The sequence below is a fragment of the Cupressus sempervirens genome, chromosome 5, assembly GCF_028749045.1.
Source record: "Cupressus sempervirens isolate cs-2001-9-10 chromosome 5, ASM2874904v1, whole genome shotgun sequence".
Classification (NCBI taxonomy): Eukaryota; Viridiplantae; Streptophyta; class Pinopsida; order Cupressales; family Cupressaceae; genus Cupressus; species Cupressus sempervirens.
Genome location: NC_143122.1, coordinates 991,503,773 through 991,521,288, shown reverse-complemented (window position 1 = coordinate 991,521,288; position 17,516 = coordinate 991,503,773). Strand labels below are relative to the sequence as shown.

The 17,516-nt window shown below is 37.4% G+C and overlaps 1 protein-coding gene across 2 annotated transcripts in view; it reads left to right on the top strand.

Annotated features, from left to right (window-relative positions):
- LOC149559253 (nuclear protein) overlaps nucleotides 1-17,516 on the top strand; it is a 108,909-nt gene that overhangs the window by 40,466 nt on the left and 50,927 nt on the right. For both annotated transcript variants that reach the window (XM_089833181.1, XM_089833180.1), the window contains exon 2: nucleotides 1,907-2,124. In XM_089833181.1, the coding sequence (XP_089689307.1) occupies nucleotides 1,907-2,124 (218 nt within the window). The remainder of the gene's footprint in view (nucleotides 1-1,906; nucleotides 2,125-17,516) is intronic.

Genomic DNA, 17,516 nt, shown 5'->3' with positions numbered 1-17,516 from the left:
TTGTCCACGGGGGACATGACTCCACATGAAGTGGGGTCATGTCCCTCCGTGGACATGTCCCCACCCCCCCTTACATATAGTCGAAACCAATGGGTATTGAGATACAATGAACACATCAAATACATCAGTCTTCTAATCTCATACACGATCAGTGCTATCACATTTGAGCCAAATACAATTATTTGCAGAATATATGTATACAGTTTCGGTAGAAATAAGATCAGTATTCACAGCAGAAAACAGAGACACAATTAAGAGTATAATATATAATGTACTGAATTTATTTATTCTGGTAAATATCATCAACAATTCACCATTAAAAAATCTGATCAAAATTTTAACAGTAACAAAACAGTCTCATATTTTACATACCATTTTAAAATTTATCTTTTTTTAGTATATGAGTTTGTAGAAATTATGGGACCATTTGTTTCCTAAAGTTCTCTGATGAATTTTGACCATTGGCTGCTCCCATAAAATAGGGCCACCTAATTGTAAATGGCTGCTAAATCTCTTAACATCTGCTGAAATATTTTTGGTAGCTCTCTACATGGAACCATACCTTTAGTTACTTTTTTAGGCAGGCTCTGCTTAAACATTTTATGCATGTGTGTGTCAATTCTCAAACTCAACCCAAGCAAACTTTTTTAATCACCACGTTTTGGAGGTAAAAGCTGGAAAGAAATATAAAACTGGAGAAAGACAATATATTCATTTATATGTTAAATTTGAGTCTAAGCAGGGCTATATAAGTTAAGCTGTTCTCCCATTTCAGAAGATTCCAAACCATATACTAATTAAAAAATTACACGGGACTGCCCACATCTTAAAAAGTTAAGAAAGCTAACAATGTTTTCTTAATCCACATTTCAAGTCCATATTGAATGCGACTTATGGAAGTTGCCTTTTTTTGTTTATGATTTTTAAATGAAAGAACAAAAAAATGCTTTCTTTGACTGACATTGAATTGTGGTTCACCTTCAGTTAGGCATGAACTTTGATCTGGTAATATCTGCATGGCTTGATTCTTAAACTCAACCAGAGTGAACTTCTTTTAATTACCAAATTTTGGAGGTAAAAGTTAAAAATAAATGTAAAACTGGAGAGATAAAATGTGAATACATATAGTAGATTTGAGGTTAAGCAGGGGCTGAATAAGTTCAGCTGCTCCATCATTTTAGGAGAAGATTCCAAACCATGCATGAAAAAATATTACATGGGGCCACCTCCACATGAAAAAATTAAGCAACTTAAACATGATTACCATGTTTTCTTCTCCCCATATTTCTAGTCCATCATATTAAGTGTACCTTATAAAAGTCATTACCTTGCTTCTTGAATTGTTAAGAAGCTGTCTACGAGTTTTAAATGAAGAACAAAAAGAAATTGCTTTCTTTGATTAACATCAAATAATGGATTCCTTTCAGTCAGGTCTGAAATTTGATCTGGTTTTATATGCTTTGAGTCAATTCTCAAATTCAATGTAAGTGAAGTTTTATCAATAAACAAATTGGATAAAAAGCTATAAATAAATACAAGACTGCAGAACTCAAAAAATGTGCACTCATATGGTAAATTTGAGTTTCAGTAGGAGCTGGTTCAGCTGCTCCACCATTTTGGGATAAAGTTACAAACTATAAAGTATTTAAAGTTACATGGGTCACTTGCACCATAAAAAGCTATGCAAGCTTATAATTTTTCTCCCTGTATCTTTAATCCATCAACTTGAATGTATCTCACGTAGTCATTACCTTTGGTTTTGTGTAGTAAGGAGTTGCTTGAGTATTAAAGGAAATTAAAAAAATTACTATCTTGGATTAACATCAAATCATGGTTCACTTTCAGTTAGGCCTGCAATTTGATCTGGTTTTATCTTAATACTAAAGAGATTATAACATTTCAGCAGATTTGGTATTTTTCCAGAATGGTATGCTGGAACCCTGGCTGGAGAGCAAAGGCTTGATCAGTGCAACCCAAGTATTGGTGTATTTTGCTGTTGCCAAATTAGGTGAGGCACCCATAGATGGAAAGACTGAAACAAATCCTGAAGGCCTTACAGCAGCTTCTGGTAAATGGGCCTCTGCAATAGCTACACGTCTGCATTTAGCAGGTCTTTCATGCAAGGTTAGTTGTGAATCTGTGATCAGTCATTAATAATTTAAATCTGCTTTCTTGTCTTAAATTGGATTGTTCAGAATCCTTGAAGTGTTTTAGCAATAGAGAAGCTGTCTAACCATAGTGTAGGGACCAAGACCTGAAAATCACAATCATGAATAAGACCCAACCAATTTTCACAAAGTTGAGATTGTCAGATCAGCAGATTTTGGGTTTCAAGTCAATAGTAACATAGTATGAATGTAAACCAATCACCATTTCAAAACATTGAACAAGAAACAAACAAGTTTCACGTAAAGCAGGTAACACTGTCAGATAATAAAATTTGGTCTCACGACAATGATCACATGACTCTGTTTGTGATCATTAAAACAGTTAGGCAGGGTCATATTCCAATACCGCTTACATAAATTTCTGTCCAAATGGAAAGAGTGGGATATTGAGATTTCTTTGTAAACATCATGCCATGTCTTTTAAAATGTGTTATATGTATCTAATGTTTTTATAATCTGATCATATTTGGTTAATAAAAAACGTTGTTCAAATGGTAAGGATTCTATTCTATTTTCTCCTAGGAGGTTCTTTTGGAAACCCTTTCTCTATCGAAAGGTCACCTCCCAATCTGCTTCTTTAATCTCAGTACCTTTGGGATGTACTTAAGCCACATGACAAGGTTTGGGATCACTCTTTGGGTAAGATTTAAGGATAATTTGCGAAACTTTTAATAAAGGGAATGAATAATTGTATTAATAACGCCCACATAAATAGAGTTTTATAGATGCTAAAAATAGTGTGAACCAATAAGCAAATTGTCTAAATAAAGACAAGGTCTAAAAACAGATTGAATTAAGACAATAAAAAACGAAAGCAAGAACAACTAGGATTCACTAAGATTCTAGAACTAGCTAAGCATAGCAAGAATCTAGGAGACTAAAAATATTTAAAATATTTTAACACCCTTCCTTAATGGCCATTCTATTAACTTCACCAAGTTGCCCCCTAAACTTGACAAACTTTTCTGGACTGAGAGACTTAGTGAGGATGTTTGCAGTGTTGTCCTCAGTGCATACATACTGCAACATAACGGATCCATCTTTGATAAGCTGGCGGATGCAATGACAATGAAGGTCTACATGCTTTGTCCTTTTATGGAAGACTGGATCCTTGGCGAACTTCAGAGCTCCTTGATTATTACAAAACAAGAGAATAGGTCCTACTTGAGGCATATGCAAGTTAGAAAGCATCCAAGACAAACTGCCTCACAAGTTGACTTAACAGTTCCTCTATATTCAACTTCGGTAGAGGAGATTGATATTGTCTGCTGCTTCTTGCTGGTTCATTTGACTGTACCTGTGCCCAAACTGAAAACATCAACAAAACCACCCCAATCAAAGTCTGTATAATGAGTTGAGGACTTGACTTATGCCACATAGAATGCCAAAATCAGGAGTGTCCTTCACATATCACAACACATTCGCAGAAACCCAGTGTTCAGGCTTAGGGGTTGTCATAAAGCAAGAAATGCAACTAACAGCATAGTCATTATCAAGTCTAGTGGCAGTAAGATAGATAAGGCTGCCCACTAGTTCCCTGAATGCTGACTCATTCTCCACTGGTGAATCTGATTTAGCTCAAAGTTTCAGCCATTTGTCTATAGGCGTAGTCGTACATACGAAATTCCTCCAACAAACTTTTGGCATACTTTAATTGAGAAATAAAAATGGAAGTATCTGTCTGTCAAGCATCTACACCAAGAAAATAATGGAGAAGTCACAAATTTGTCAAGTCAAATGTCTGGCACAAATAATGTTCAGCCTGCTCAACCAAATGTGCTACACTACCAGTAATGATCAGATCATCAACATAGATGACAAGAAAAAGAATGCATTCTTAACATACAGATCTAGCTGGAAACAAGTATATATAAGCATATGCGGCCTCCTCTTTCACCACACCACATTTCAACTCGACAATTGCTTGGCCTTGTACAGAAAACCTAACACTTGGCTCTAGTGCCCATTAATTTGGTGTGTGGAAGTGTATGGATTCCACAGAGTTAGAAATCCCTTTGTATTTCTTGTGCCTGATATTTATGCAACTGATGAATGACCCCGTCACGCTCTGCACTGGTACGATCTACGACAGGCAGAGCATCGAGAAGTGGATTTACGCAATGGGGAACAACACCTGCCCTCTCACAAAGCAACCCTTTCACAACCGCTAAAACGCTTGATCCATCAAATACTTATCAATCTTCATGTATCATGCACAAGATGCCTGTTTGAGGCCATAGATAGCTTTTACCAATTTGCAAACCTAATGTTTTTACCTTCAACCTGAAAAACTAGAGGTTGTGTCATGTAAAGCTCTTCTTGCCAAGCACCATTGATAAAAACACTCTTCACATGTAAGTCACAAAATTTCTGTTAAGTAGAATGTGTTTTATCATTCAAGGTAAATGATTTTTAAAATAAATTTAAAGTAAGTTAATTATTTATGCATAAATGCTAAAGTTAATAGAAGTATATTATTCCATTTGTGCATTTTTAATAATAGTGAAAATAAGTGGTATAATTTTCTCAATAATATTGATAATATAAATTAACCTCTAAAACTCTAAAAAGAAAATCCATTGCTTAAATATATATAAATTTAATACATGTCTGTGAGAAGTTGGTAGTTCTTGCAGACAGGCACACAAGAGAGTCAGTGCAGGTCTTTGCTCTTTAGGCAAAGTAAGAATTCACAAGAGGAAATGATTCTTACTTAGAACCCCACATACCTTCACGGTATGAAACACATGCCCCACAACATGAATAACACAACCCTGGCCAAGACACTTCCAGGTGTATGATGTAGTCTGAGTAGGACACACAATGTGTGTCCCTTTTCCTTTAGGCAAACTAAGAATTCCAAAGAGGAAATGGTTCTTACTTAGAACCCCAGATACCTTCACGGTATGAAACACATGCCCCACAACATGAATAACACAACCCTGGCCAAGACACTTCCAGGTGCATGATGTAGTCTGAGTAGGACACACAATGCGTGTCCCTTTTCCAATGCCCAAAGCCCAACAAAGACCTTAATTAGGCACATGTGTACCCACTGTAACAAATCTTTCCTTTTTTTTTTGGTGTCCTCTCCTCTATTAATTCCCACATAAATAATTGTTCATAGGTAGTTACAAAGGTTACACCCTTTTCATAACAATGACAGTCTATTTTAATTAATTACATTCAGTTTTACCTTTAATCATAATTTATTTCCATGGAAAAAGTCCTGTAACATTTACCCCCATCTAATTCAGCTGCTGTCCCCAGGAGCATGGGGGGCATCTATATCAAAAGTTCATAAAAGAATCTCAGTTAAGTACATTTTATTATTGTGCTTTAATAAAATAAAAAATTTCCCAAGTAGCACTATCAATATCATAGTGACTCCATTTAACCTTAACTTCTATGTAAGTCTATTCTGCAAGTTCTAGAACTTTTGTCAATTACTAACTCAGGTTCAATTTTAAATTCACAAGAAGGCTCAATAGAAATACTTTTTCCAATCAATAACATGATTTGTACTATGCACATATTTCTTAAGTAAACTTACATGAAATATATTATGAATTTTCAATTGAGGTGGAAAGACGTGTCTATAGGCAACATCACCTACCTTTTCTAAAATTTCAAAAGGCCCACAAAAATAAGGAGCTATTTTAGAATATTTACCCAATTTTAATGAGCTCCTTTTAGGTTTGACTCGTAGAAAGACTTGGTCACCAACATCAAAATAACAAGGAGTTCTTTTGGAACTGGTCCAACTTTTGTATCTATCCTGGGCAATTTTCATATTTTGTTTGGCTTTGTTAATAATATCATTCATTTCTAACAAGTTTTAATTGTCATACCAAATCACAAGGCTAGACCAAGAAATAGGTGTATTACAATTATGATCATATAGTGCTTTAAAAGGTGACATTTTAATGGTTGAATGATATCCTTGATTGTATGCAAAATCAATCAAGTGTAAGTAATCTTCTCATGATTCAGGTTTATCCATGACATACATTCATGAAATAACTTCTAGAACTCAAGTCATTAAGTTTGTCCGTAAGATTTAGGATGGTATGCAGTACTGGAATTAAGAGTAGTACCAAGCTTATAAAAAAATGATTTCGAAAAAGATGATGTAAATCTTGGGTCTCGATCAGAAACAATATTCTTTGGAAGTCCATGCAATCTAACAATTTCCTTGAGAAAAATATGAGCAATGTTTGAAGAAGAGGGTTTCAACTTTATGGGTAGAAAGTGTGCCATTTTACTTAACCAATCCACTATGTCTAAGATAGTATTACGAGGTAATTGGTAAATACTTGCTTGTCATTAACAAAGACCGAGAGGTCAATTTATACAAAAGAACGAGATGATGTTTCCTTAGGAAATGATCGTAAAGAATAGAAACATTATTCTATTCTAGAGAAAGCAAAAAACGAAAGCAAACTAAAGCTTAAGATATTTACAAGATAACCATTAACTAATAATAGACGACTTATCTATTATTGTAATACCCTCCCTTAATGGTAAATCTATCGAACACACCAAGCTGTCCTCTGAATTTGACAAACTTATCAGGACCAAGAGGCTTGGTGAGAATGTCTGCAGTTTGATCTGTGGTAGGAACATACTGCAGATCTATAGTCCCGTCTTCAACCAGCGGTCGTATGTAATAACAATGAACATCCACATGCTTGGTTCGTTCATGGAAGACTGGATTTCATGCTAACTTGATAATGCCTTCGTTATCAACAAATAGAGTAGTCGGTCCTGCTGGTGACATCTGCATATCCCCAAGCATTCGACGAAGCCAAACAGCTTCACATCCTGCCTTAACAGTCCCTTTGTAGAAGAGAGAGAAACTGCCTGCTGCTTCTTGCTGGTCCATGTGACTGCACCGAATCCCAAACTGAACACATATCCAGATGTTGACTTTTTATCATCAACAAAGCCTGCCCAATCTGAATCTGTGAACCCACTAAGTTTAGTATTAGAACTCTGAGAGTATAGAAGTCCATAATCTGAAGTGCCCTTCACATAACAAAGCACACGCTTTGCTGCCATCCAATGATCAACCTTAGGAGCTGTTATAAAGCGTGAAATATAGCTGACTGTGAAGTTGATATCAGGCCTAGTAGTAGAGAGGTAGATGAGGCTGCCGACTAGTTGCTTGTATGTTGTATCATCAACGGAAGGAGAATCAGACTTTGCTGATAACTTGAGACCTTTCTCCATAGGTGTAGATGCAGGTTTGCAATCTTGCATTCAGAATTTGTCTAATAGGGCCTTGGCATATTTGGACTGAGAGATGAATATACTAGAAGACTGTTGCCAAACTTCAACACCTAAGCAATAATGCATGAAACCAAGGTCAGTCATATCAAAAGACTGGCATAAGTTTTGTTTGATTCCTTGAATTAAAGATGCTGAACTACCAGTGATGATCAGATCATCCACATAGATAACTAGAAGGATGATGTCACTGTCTGTAGTCTTGATGTACAGATTTGAGTCTGAAGAACTCCTATTGAAGCCTTAATCACTGAGGTACTTATCAATTTTGATGTACCATGCCTGAGGGGCTTGCTTCAAGCGATAGAGAGCTTTTACCAATCTAAGAACCTGATGGTCTTTACCAACAACCTTGAAACCAAGAGGCTGCATCATGTAGACCTCTTCATGGAGATTACCATTTAGGAAAGCACTCTTTACGTCCATCTAATGGACCTTCCAGCCAAACTGTGCTGCCATGGCTAGGACTAATTTGATCTGATGGTACTCATCTTTGCAGTAGGAGCAAAGGTCTCCTCATAATCAATGCCCTGACGCTAAGAAAAGCCCTTCGCCACTAAACGAGCTTTGTACTTGTCCAAAGTACCATCCAATTTGTATTTGATTTTGTAGACCCATTTGCAGCCAATGGGTTTCTTCCCTAGTGGAAGATCAGAAAGGACCTAAGTGTGGTTCTTCAACAGGCTCTAGTGTTCAGATGTCATGGCCTGTTCCCACTCTGGAATTTCTTTAGCCTCATAATATGTTTGAGGTTCAAACACACTGCGAATGTTGGCCATAAGAGCAAAGTTAATAGAATTTGTAGTTTTGCTTTTTTTTTGAGCAGTTCTCCCATCAATGAACTCATCATCATGAAGATCAGCAAGTGTCTTAGTCCACCACTTAGGCCGGATAGGAGAATGACCAACAATAGTACTAGGAGATGCTTGATCAGCAGGATCCTCATTAGAAGAAGTTGGATCAAACTCAGGTGAAGCATCTACAAAGCGAGGTGATCCTGCAGGAGAAGCCGGAGAAGTCTGTACAAGTATCACTGGAAGAACTAGAGCTGCAGGAGCTATTGGAGCCCTCCCATTAGGTGGACCTAATGGAAGCCGAACTCCCAAATCATGAGCCTGCATAGGCTGGTTTGCTGGATGAGGAACAGGAGAAACAAGCATGAATGGTCCTCGATGCTCATCAAAGACTACATCATGGCTGTATATGAGATGAGATGTCTCAATATCAATCAGGTAGTAGGCTTTGTGAAGACTACTATATCCAGCAAGCATCAATTTCTGACTCTTAGCATCCAACTTGGTTCATGAAGCATCAGGGATCCAAACAAAAGCAAGAGAGCCAAAAACCTTCAAGTGACTGATTCTGGGCTTGCGACCTGACCAGGCCTCTTTCAGAGTTTTACCTTTGACCGTCACTGTGGGTGACCAGTTCAATAGATAAACTGCAGTGTTAACTGCTTTTGCCCAAAACTGCTTCAGAACATGTTTGTGTTCGAGCATGGAATGAGCCATCTCGGTGATTGTCCTGTTCCGACATTCAACTACACTGTTCTGTTGTGGCGTGTAGGGTGTGGTTTACTGGTGTATGATGCCATGTGAATCCACAAAGTTGGAGAAAACATTAGAACAAAATTCCCCCCCATTGTTTGATCTAAGAGTAATAATAGATTTCCTAGACTCTTTTTCAACTAAGGGTTTAAACTTCTAAAATACAGTAAATGCATCTGATTTCTTTTAAAGGAAATACACCTACATTTTTCTACTGAAATCATCTACAAACAACATAAAATACTTGTACCCAAGAATAGGAGTGGCCATAGGGCCGCAGATATCAACATGAACAAGCTGAAGTACCTGAGAAGCTCGCCAAGAATTGCCACTGGTGAAAGGTGTGCAATGTTGCTTCCCAGGCTAACATGCGTCACAAACTCCAAGGTGTTGAGTCTGAATCTCTGGTAAACCAAGAACAAGCTCATCGTGAGCAAACTGTGAGAGATAATGCACATTTAAGTGCCCATATCGTTGATGCCAAACTGTGTTGACAGGAGATCGCCGAGCAGCCATAGCTAAGTCCTGAGAATCACCAGAATCAGTAAGTCTGAAAAGACCATGATCCTCAAGATCTACTGCAACAGTAGACTTAGTTGCCCGATCAGTGATGGTGCACTGATGTGAACTGAGGGTGACTGCCAAGTGTGTAGAATGTCGCAGTAACTGACTGACTGAGAGTAAATATAGTTCCATCCCTGGAATGTAGTACACATCAGGGAATATGAGATTCCTCCCAATAGACTGAATCTGAATGTTGCCTTTATTGACAACTGTGTACTCTTCTTCGCCACCAAAATAACAGAATCTAAATAAGGCTGGTAGTTAGTAAATCAGTCTTTGCAGTGAGTGAAATGGTGAGAGGCACTTGAATCAATGTACCAAGCAGATGACTTCACATGATCGGCAAGTCTTTTAGCCATGAAGGCATAAAAGGAAAATTTTGCCTGCTTAGTGTGCTCTGCACTGTTCGCTTTGGGCTGCGAACCTGATTGCTTAGACTAGGCAGTTAAGCATTTCCGACATTCAACCTTCATGTGACCAAACTTCTGGTAGTAGTTGCATTGAATGTTTTTCTTTCTGGTACCATTGGATGCTGGAGTAGAAGACTTCTACTGAGATGGTTGCTGAAACTTGTACTTATCCTTCTGAAAGGATTTTGCAGCAAAGGCTTGCTCAGTGGAGGTGGAACTGGAGCTGCTACCGAACTGCTATTTCCATCGATCTTGCTGAAGTAACAAGGTGCAGAGATTAGTGAACTTTAGATCAACACCAGTAGATGTGATGTTGAGAGTCTCGATAAAATGCTCTTGTCAGAAGTCTCATGAAGACCTTTGAGGTGTGTCTAGATTTTGACAGCTGTCTTGTCGGATGGAATCTGAGAAAGCTGATCATCAACTATAGATAATTTGAGAAGCATCATTGCCTCTCGATTATTCAGATCCCATGTATCTTGATCAGGACTGGGAGAAGTTGGACGCTTCGTAACACCCAGAACAAGTTGGTCGGTGTTCCGATATTCAAAGATTGTGATGATGTGCTGCTTCCAGGTTCCATAATTGTGACCATTGAATTTGGAGATATGCTCAAGCAGAATATTTGTTAGAGAAGCCATGGCATGTTTTTCAATGAAAAACTATGAAAATTTGTGAAGGCACGTTCTTTGAGACAAAAATACGGAAGACCCAGAAGAATCAGAGAGTGACCCAAAAAAGAGCTTGAAAAACCCAAAAGGAATCTGTTGTCATTTTCTGGATTTGCTGGCTTGAAAATCGAGGCACCTAGAAAAAACAAACGACAACCCAATTGAGCTCTCGAAAAACCCACCAAGAATCTGCAAACATTTTTTTTTCAGACCCAAAAAGTAGGGTTTCGGGCAGAACCCTAGCCGTTGGCTTTGAAGGTTGATTTTGCAAAAACAATTGTGGTTTTACAGTTGAGTATTGGAAGGAGGTCATGGCAAGATGGAGGAGGAAAGAACTCAGAGAAACTCAGAAAAACGACGCCTGGAGGTCACGTGAATGGGCAAAAAATGACCATTAACCTGCAGACGTCGGAGCTCCAAAAAGTCACGGGTTTGCAAGCAAAATGCAAGGTGTTTGCAGTTGGATTTGCAAGATCGGATGACGCCTTCTAAGTGTAGATGCAGGCCGACCAAGATTAAGCCACGATTTGTAGAGTTCGGCCCCCAAAAAAAATTGTGTTGCAGAGTTTGGCCCACAAAAAAAATCATGTTATAGAGTTCGGCCACGATTTCCATGCGTTTTTAAGAAAAATCACACGGGTTTCCCAAAAAAGGCCAAGAATCTGCCCGCGATTTGCACGTGAAAAACTCCAAAATTTCCCTGCAATTCTTAGAAGAAAAAACCTAGTTGAAACTATGATTTTTCATAGATGAATTTCTCAACAAAAACAAAAACCCTAGATGGGCTTGTTGAGAAAAACCTCAGAAATTAGTTGAAAATTTTTTAGCAAATAATTTTGAATGAAATTATAAATTTTTCAAAAAAATTCAAGTATTGGCTCTGATACCATATTACGAGGTAATTGGTAAATACTTGCTTATCATTAACAGAGACCGAGAGGTCAATTTATACAAAAGAATGAGACGATGTTTCCTTAGGAAACGATCATAAAGAATAGAAACATTCTATTCTAGAGAAAGCAAAAAACGAAAGCAAACTAAAGCTTAAGATATTTACAAGATAACCATTAGCTAATAATAGACAACTTATCTATTATTGTAATAGATAGAGTCATGACTAGGCAAGAGTGTGCAACACAACAGTAAATTGTGAGCCTCTTATCTAAGAGGCCTTGAGTTCGAATCTACCAGAACTTAACACACAAAAATAATTATTCTGAACAAATAATAATAATAACTAAATAAAATAATCTAGGCTTCGGTTGATTACCAATAAAAGAAAATAGTCATGACTTTTTCATGTTCGAGGCAATCCCGTGATAAAATCCATATTGACTCCCATTTTTAATCTGGAATTGATAAGGGTTGCAAGAGGCCATGGGATTTACATTTTTTGTATTTTCAGCTTTTGGCAAGTGTTGCCCGGTCCCTTGCATGATCACAATTTTTAAATTCTGAGGTCAAATTTTATTTTTGGAATAATTCTAATGTAGTTATTTGTTCTCCTCATCATCACCTTCAAAATGAATCTACTTGCGTCAAAAATGGACTTGCCTAAGTTATGCCCAGTTGCTTGAAATGTCAAAGTTCTAAATCAAAAGGTTTTCAAAATACATAAGATGCTCAAAATATTAAAATTTCTAACTTTAAAAAGTTAGAAATGCTAAAAAAATTGAGCATTCACAACCAACAAAAGTTCAAGATGTTCGACATTCAAGCAATCAAAATGAAAATGTTTTTAATGCTTAGAAAATGAGCATTAATAACTACCTCTATGGGATGGTTGAAAATGGCAAAACCCAAAACCTATGCTCAATAGAGTCAAATTAATAACTTATTCTAGTTATTGGTACTAAAAAATCAAGTGCACAAAACTTTACGAGTTCCTTGTGCTTAAAAATGGAGCACTCATAGCTAGTTCTTTCAAAATGCTCAAAAAGGTCAAACTAGAAACCGATGAGCTCATAAAAGTCATATCCAAAACTAATTGAAGGTTATTTGTGCTAAAATATTGAGCAAACAAAACTAGTATGTGGTTTTGAATGCTCTAAAACTAAGCTTTGGAAACCTTATACTACTGCATTCAAGAAGTAGTTACATGAACTTATTGGTTGGTATCGAATTATAATTCTCAGAATGCTAGTTGCAATGAAATGATTTCAATGACGTTTGTAATGGTGGGAATTGATTAGGGAAGACGTCTCTTATGGATGATATTCTTTTGAGGATCGCTGCAAATGTAATAGCACTGCCATAATATTTGGTGTGTGTTTTCCAAATGGCAGTGACTCTTATTTATTGAGATTATTTTAAGAGGAAACATGTCCCATGAAGGCACATGTAGTTAGTGTAGTTTTTTTATTTTTCCTATTTTGCTAGGTTTTTCCTACACTTCTAATAATCTCGCTTAGATTAATAAAGCATGTCTTATTAGGTGAATGGTTGTGAGGTGTCACCTTCCTACATGTGAGCATCCATTAGCTATCTTAGGAAGATACTTTGCTATCTTTAGTCCGATAGATGGTTGCTCCTCATTGGTTGGTGTTGCCACCTCCTCCCTCTTCCTAGCCTATATAAGCATGCTACCTGGCTTGTATTTGTATCTCTTGTTTTTGCATCCTCTTAATGCTATTTTGCTTTCAACATTTGCATTACTCTCTTGGAGACTAACTCTATGATGTTATTTTGATTTTGTATCATTTGCATCCATAGTTTAGATATTTACTCTTTGCACTAGTTTTCTGGGTTATTAATTTTATCAAATTCTAACATGGTATCAGAGCTTTTCTATGTGCAAGAGTAGATTTTAGTTTCCTTATTTGAGAGATTCGGGGGGGGGCAAATAAACTTTATTGTAGTTTTTTGAAAAACGAAGTATGCTCTTCTCTTGCATCTTTGGATGATCCTGAGAATTAGAAAAGTTTTGACAAAAACGATTTTTCTCTGGGGTTTCAATCTCAAATCTGACAACCAACTTGCATATTTGGAGTTTTCAATCAGTATTGCAGGTTCCAACATGCCATTGATGGACTTAGGAAGCTGATCCAGCATTTGCATGTCATATTCTGGTTGCTGAGGTCGTTTTTAAATTTTTGGAGCTGTTTTTTACTGTTAAAGGTGTTTGATTTACACTACAACAACATCTTCTGTACATGAACAAGAAAAACGCTTTCTGGGTTTTGTTCGCAGCCCCGAAAAACCATCTGGGTATCTTTTAGATTTTGCATGCAAGCTGTATATTTTGCAGAATTGAGCATGCAAAGCTACAACCATACCCCTCTCCGTTGGCAGTCGCAAATTTGAACGCAGTTTTCAAATGTCTCATTCTTGCTCATACGGACTCCGATTTTGATGATTCTTGTTATGAACTTGGCTATTTTTTTGTGCTCTATCCACTAGTGGAGTTGTTTTTTGATTTTCATGCATGAATTTTTCAGAAATTGCAGATTCTCAGCCATGACTATGCACAGTTCTCGTTTTGGAAACTTCGGAGGATCATAACTTTTTCATACGACCTCGTATCGAGGCGATTCTTTTTTTTGAAAGTGCATGATTTTTCGAGTAGATCGCAGTAGTGCTATTTGTTTATTTGATTATTGTGCCCAAGTTTCACTTTTAGCATATGCTCTTCATGAGGAGGCCCTGTCAGTTTTTCTTCCATAACTTGAGCATACAGACGTATTTTTTTGATCCAAAAAATGCGTCGGAAAGCTGGTTCTGAGACGGAGATAATGGTACAGGTTTTTTTAATTTTTGCTATAGTCTGGTTGCCTGTTTTGGCAGTCAAAGCCAGATGTTCTATTTTGCCTTCCAGGAGCTATATCTCGCTCATTCAGACTCTTTTCTGGGCTTGCCAGATATCGTTGGAAAGCTGGTTCTACGAGTTATTCAGTTGCAGAGGTCTTTTATCCAGATTCTGTTCCAGGTTCTTTCTCCTTCGAGTTTTGCACTTTCGCACTCTGGCGGATTACTTGGATTCTACAGGTCTTGGAATCTCTTCTTCTGTTCTTTTGGCTCACTCTTCTTTCTGACTTCTAAGCATTGTATGCTTCTATTCTGTTGCATTCCTTTTTCTGTAAACGCACTGAGATAAAGTGCCTACTTTTGCATATCTGGGATCTTGTACACCTTGTGTTTGTTTGTACTCGCACTCAGTTATAAAGTGCCATGGGGGGTCATGATGTTTTGCCATTTTGTGCTCATCCACCTTTGTCAAGTGAATTTTTCTTCCACGACATTAGCCCATGTAGTGTGTCGGTGACACCGCCCTTTATCTTGTGCTTGTACTTCTATTGCACTATTGGTGTTCCTGATTCTTTTTTTTGCAGATGTTTTTGGCATTGCATTTCAGTGTTCCTGTCACCCCTCTCCCTGTTCAACATTATGGGGGGGTTCACTTGTTGTTCTATGCTTCTTTGGTTGATGGTTCGTGCCTTCTATTTCCATGGAGGTTCTACAGATTAGCATTTTGACAGAGTTTGCAGCTTCATGCTTCGGAGATGTTTCATGCTCTTTTTTGTTCCTCTCTTTGGGACATTTCCTAGATTGGAGGCTTAGTTTCCTTCATCTAGTTCTTTTTCTTGTATTGGGTACCTGATCAGGCCTTGTTGCCGGGACCCATTTTCTTGCTTTCATAGCTTTGCTGGGTTAGCATCCACCTAAGCTTCGCTTATGGAGGGTGTTAGAGTAGTTTTTTTTTTCTTTCCTATTTTGCTAGGTTTTTCCTACACTTTTAATAATCTCGCTTAGGTTAATAAAGCATGTCTTGTTAGGTGAATGGTTGTGAGGTGTCACCTTCCTACATGTGAGCATCCATTAGCTATCTTAGGAAGATACTTTGCTATCTTTAGTCCGATAGATGGTTGCTCCTCATTGGTTGGTGTTGCCACCTCCTCCCTCTTCCTAGCCTATATAAGCATGCTACCTGGCTTGTATTTGTATCTCTTGTTTTTGCATCCTCTTAATGCTATTTTGCTTCCAGCATTTGCATTACTCTCTTGGAGACTAACTCTATGATGCTATTTTAATTTTGTATCATTTGCATCCATAGTTTAGATATTTACTCTTTGCACTAGTATTCTGGGTTATTAATCTTATCAGATTCTAACAGTCTATTCATTAAAATGTGAACAACATAATTATATATATAATTTATTATTTAATTAACTACACACAAATATATATGTGTGTGTGTGTGTGTGTAACTTCAGTTTAGTCTCATGAGTTTATCCAACTGAAGCTACCAAATATCAATAGTCCCTCTTAACTAGGGAGGATAAACATAAGACATATATTACACCATTGGTAATATTAGGAATGGCAAATTTTTAAGGATATCTTTGATCTGAAGATATCTATCATTTTGATATTGCATTTGATAAATTGATATCATGAGTATTGGCATCCAAAATATTAACATGTAATATTCACCAAATACTCAGAGTAATGGTTTGCAGAATATCAACACATGATATTCACCATTTTCAAATCACATGAGTATTGGACTCCAAAATATCAACATATGATATTCACCAAATACTCTAAGTAATGGCCTACAAAATATCAACATATGATATTCATCATTTACTCAATAAGGTTTGATATCACATTTGATATCATGAGTATTGGCTTCCAGAATATCAACATATTATATTCACCAAATACTCTTTGAGTAATGGCCTCCAGAATGTCGAGATGCAAGATATTCACCAATTACTGTGAGTAATGGCCTAATGAACATCAAGTCACATGATATTCACTAAGTACTTTGTGTAATGGCCTCTAGAATATCAATTGGCATAACATTCTATAATGTTATGTTCATCCTCTGTATTTGATTGCGAGTTATAGAACACTGAATAGCTATACAGAAGGGGTTGTAGGGAGGCCGTACGGTAATAAGTATGGCCGTATGATGTTTGGGAGGATGATGTGGAGGTTGTAGGTCAAAAATGGGAGGCCATACGATAACTTGGAGGCCGTACGGTATGTGATGAGGGTGACAAGTAGGCCATACGGTTAAGGCCATACGTGGAGGTGAGATGCTAAGGCCATACAGTGTCTGGTGGCCATATGGTAGGCTTGGTAGTGGCTGGAAATGGACGTTGGCAGGAGACCGTATGGGGTGATATACAGATCTGGGGTTGTACGGTGATTGCAGACCTATGCAGACCTACGGATGATGTGACAACAGAGAGATTTAAGATAGATAAACGAAGAGATCGAATTACCCAATACAAGAGAGTTGATCAAATTAAACACAATGATTTCTCCAATTCGCAATATGATGGTGCTTCGATTTGCCAAATCCGAGCAAAGTATTACGGGCAACAAAATACGGTGAGGGTTGAATCCCACCAAATTCAGAATTAGCCAAGTAGGGAAGATATTTCACTTCCGAAATGACGAACAATAGAGAACTCCAATAGGAATTCATAGTAAAAAGAAAATAATCAAAATCACATACCTACAACTACCTACAAGTCGTGCATGCTTAAATACCTGTCGGAAAAAACCTTCCCGAGTGTGTACAAAGATAGTTGATGACAACACTTACCAATGGAAACTAAAATAGAAATGGGTCTGAGATATATTAAATCAATCGGCCCATTGACAAAAGTTTGATTAATAACTTATTTTATACGAGGATATTACAGCCCTCCTGTCTCAAATTTTGCTTATCCTCAAGAAAATTCAATGCCAGATGCTGTAGAATGTGCTCGCCTTCCCACGTCACGTCGTCCAATGACAAGTGTCTCCAGCGTACAAAATATTTCTTTACTGTGCAATTCTACAGGGTCTTCTCATGTACTTCGATGATCTCAGCCGGTTCCAATATGAGCTTCCCTTCTTCATTGAGCGGCGGAA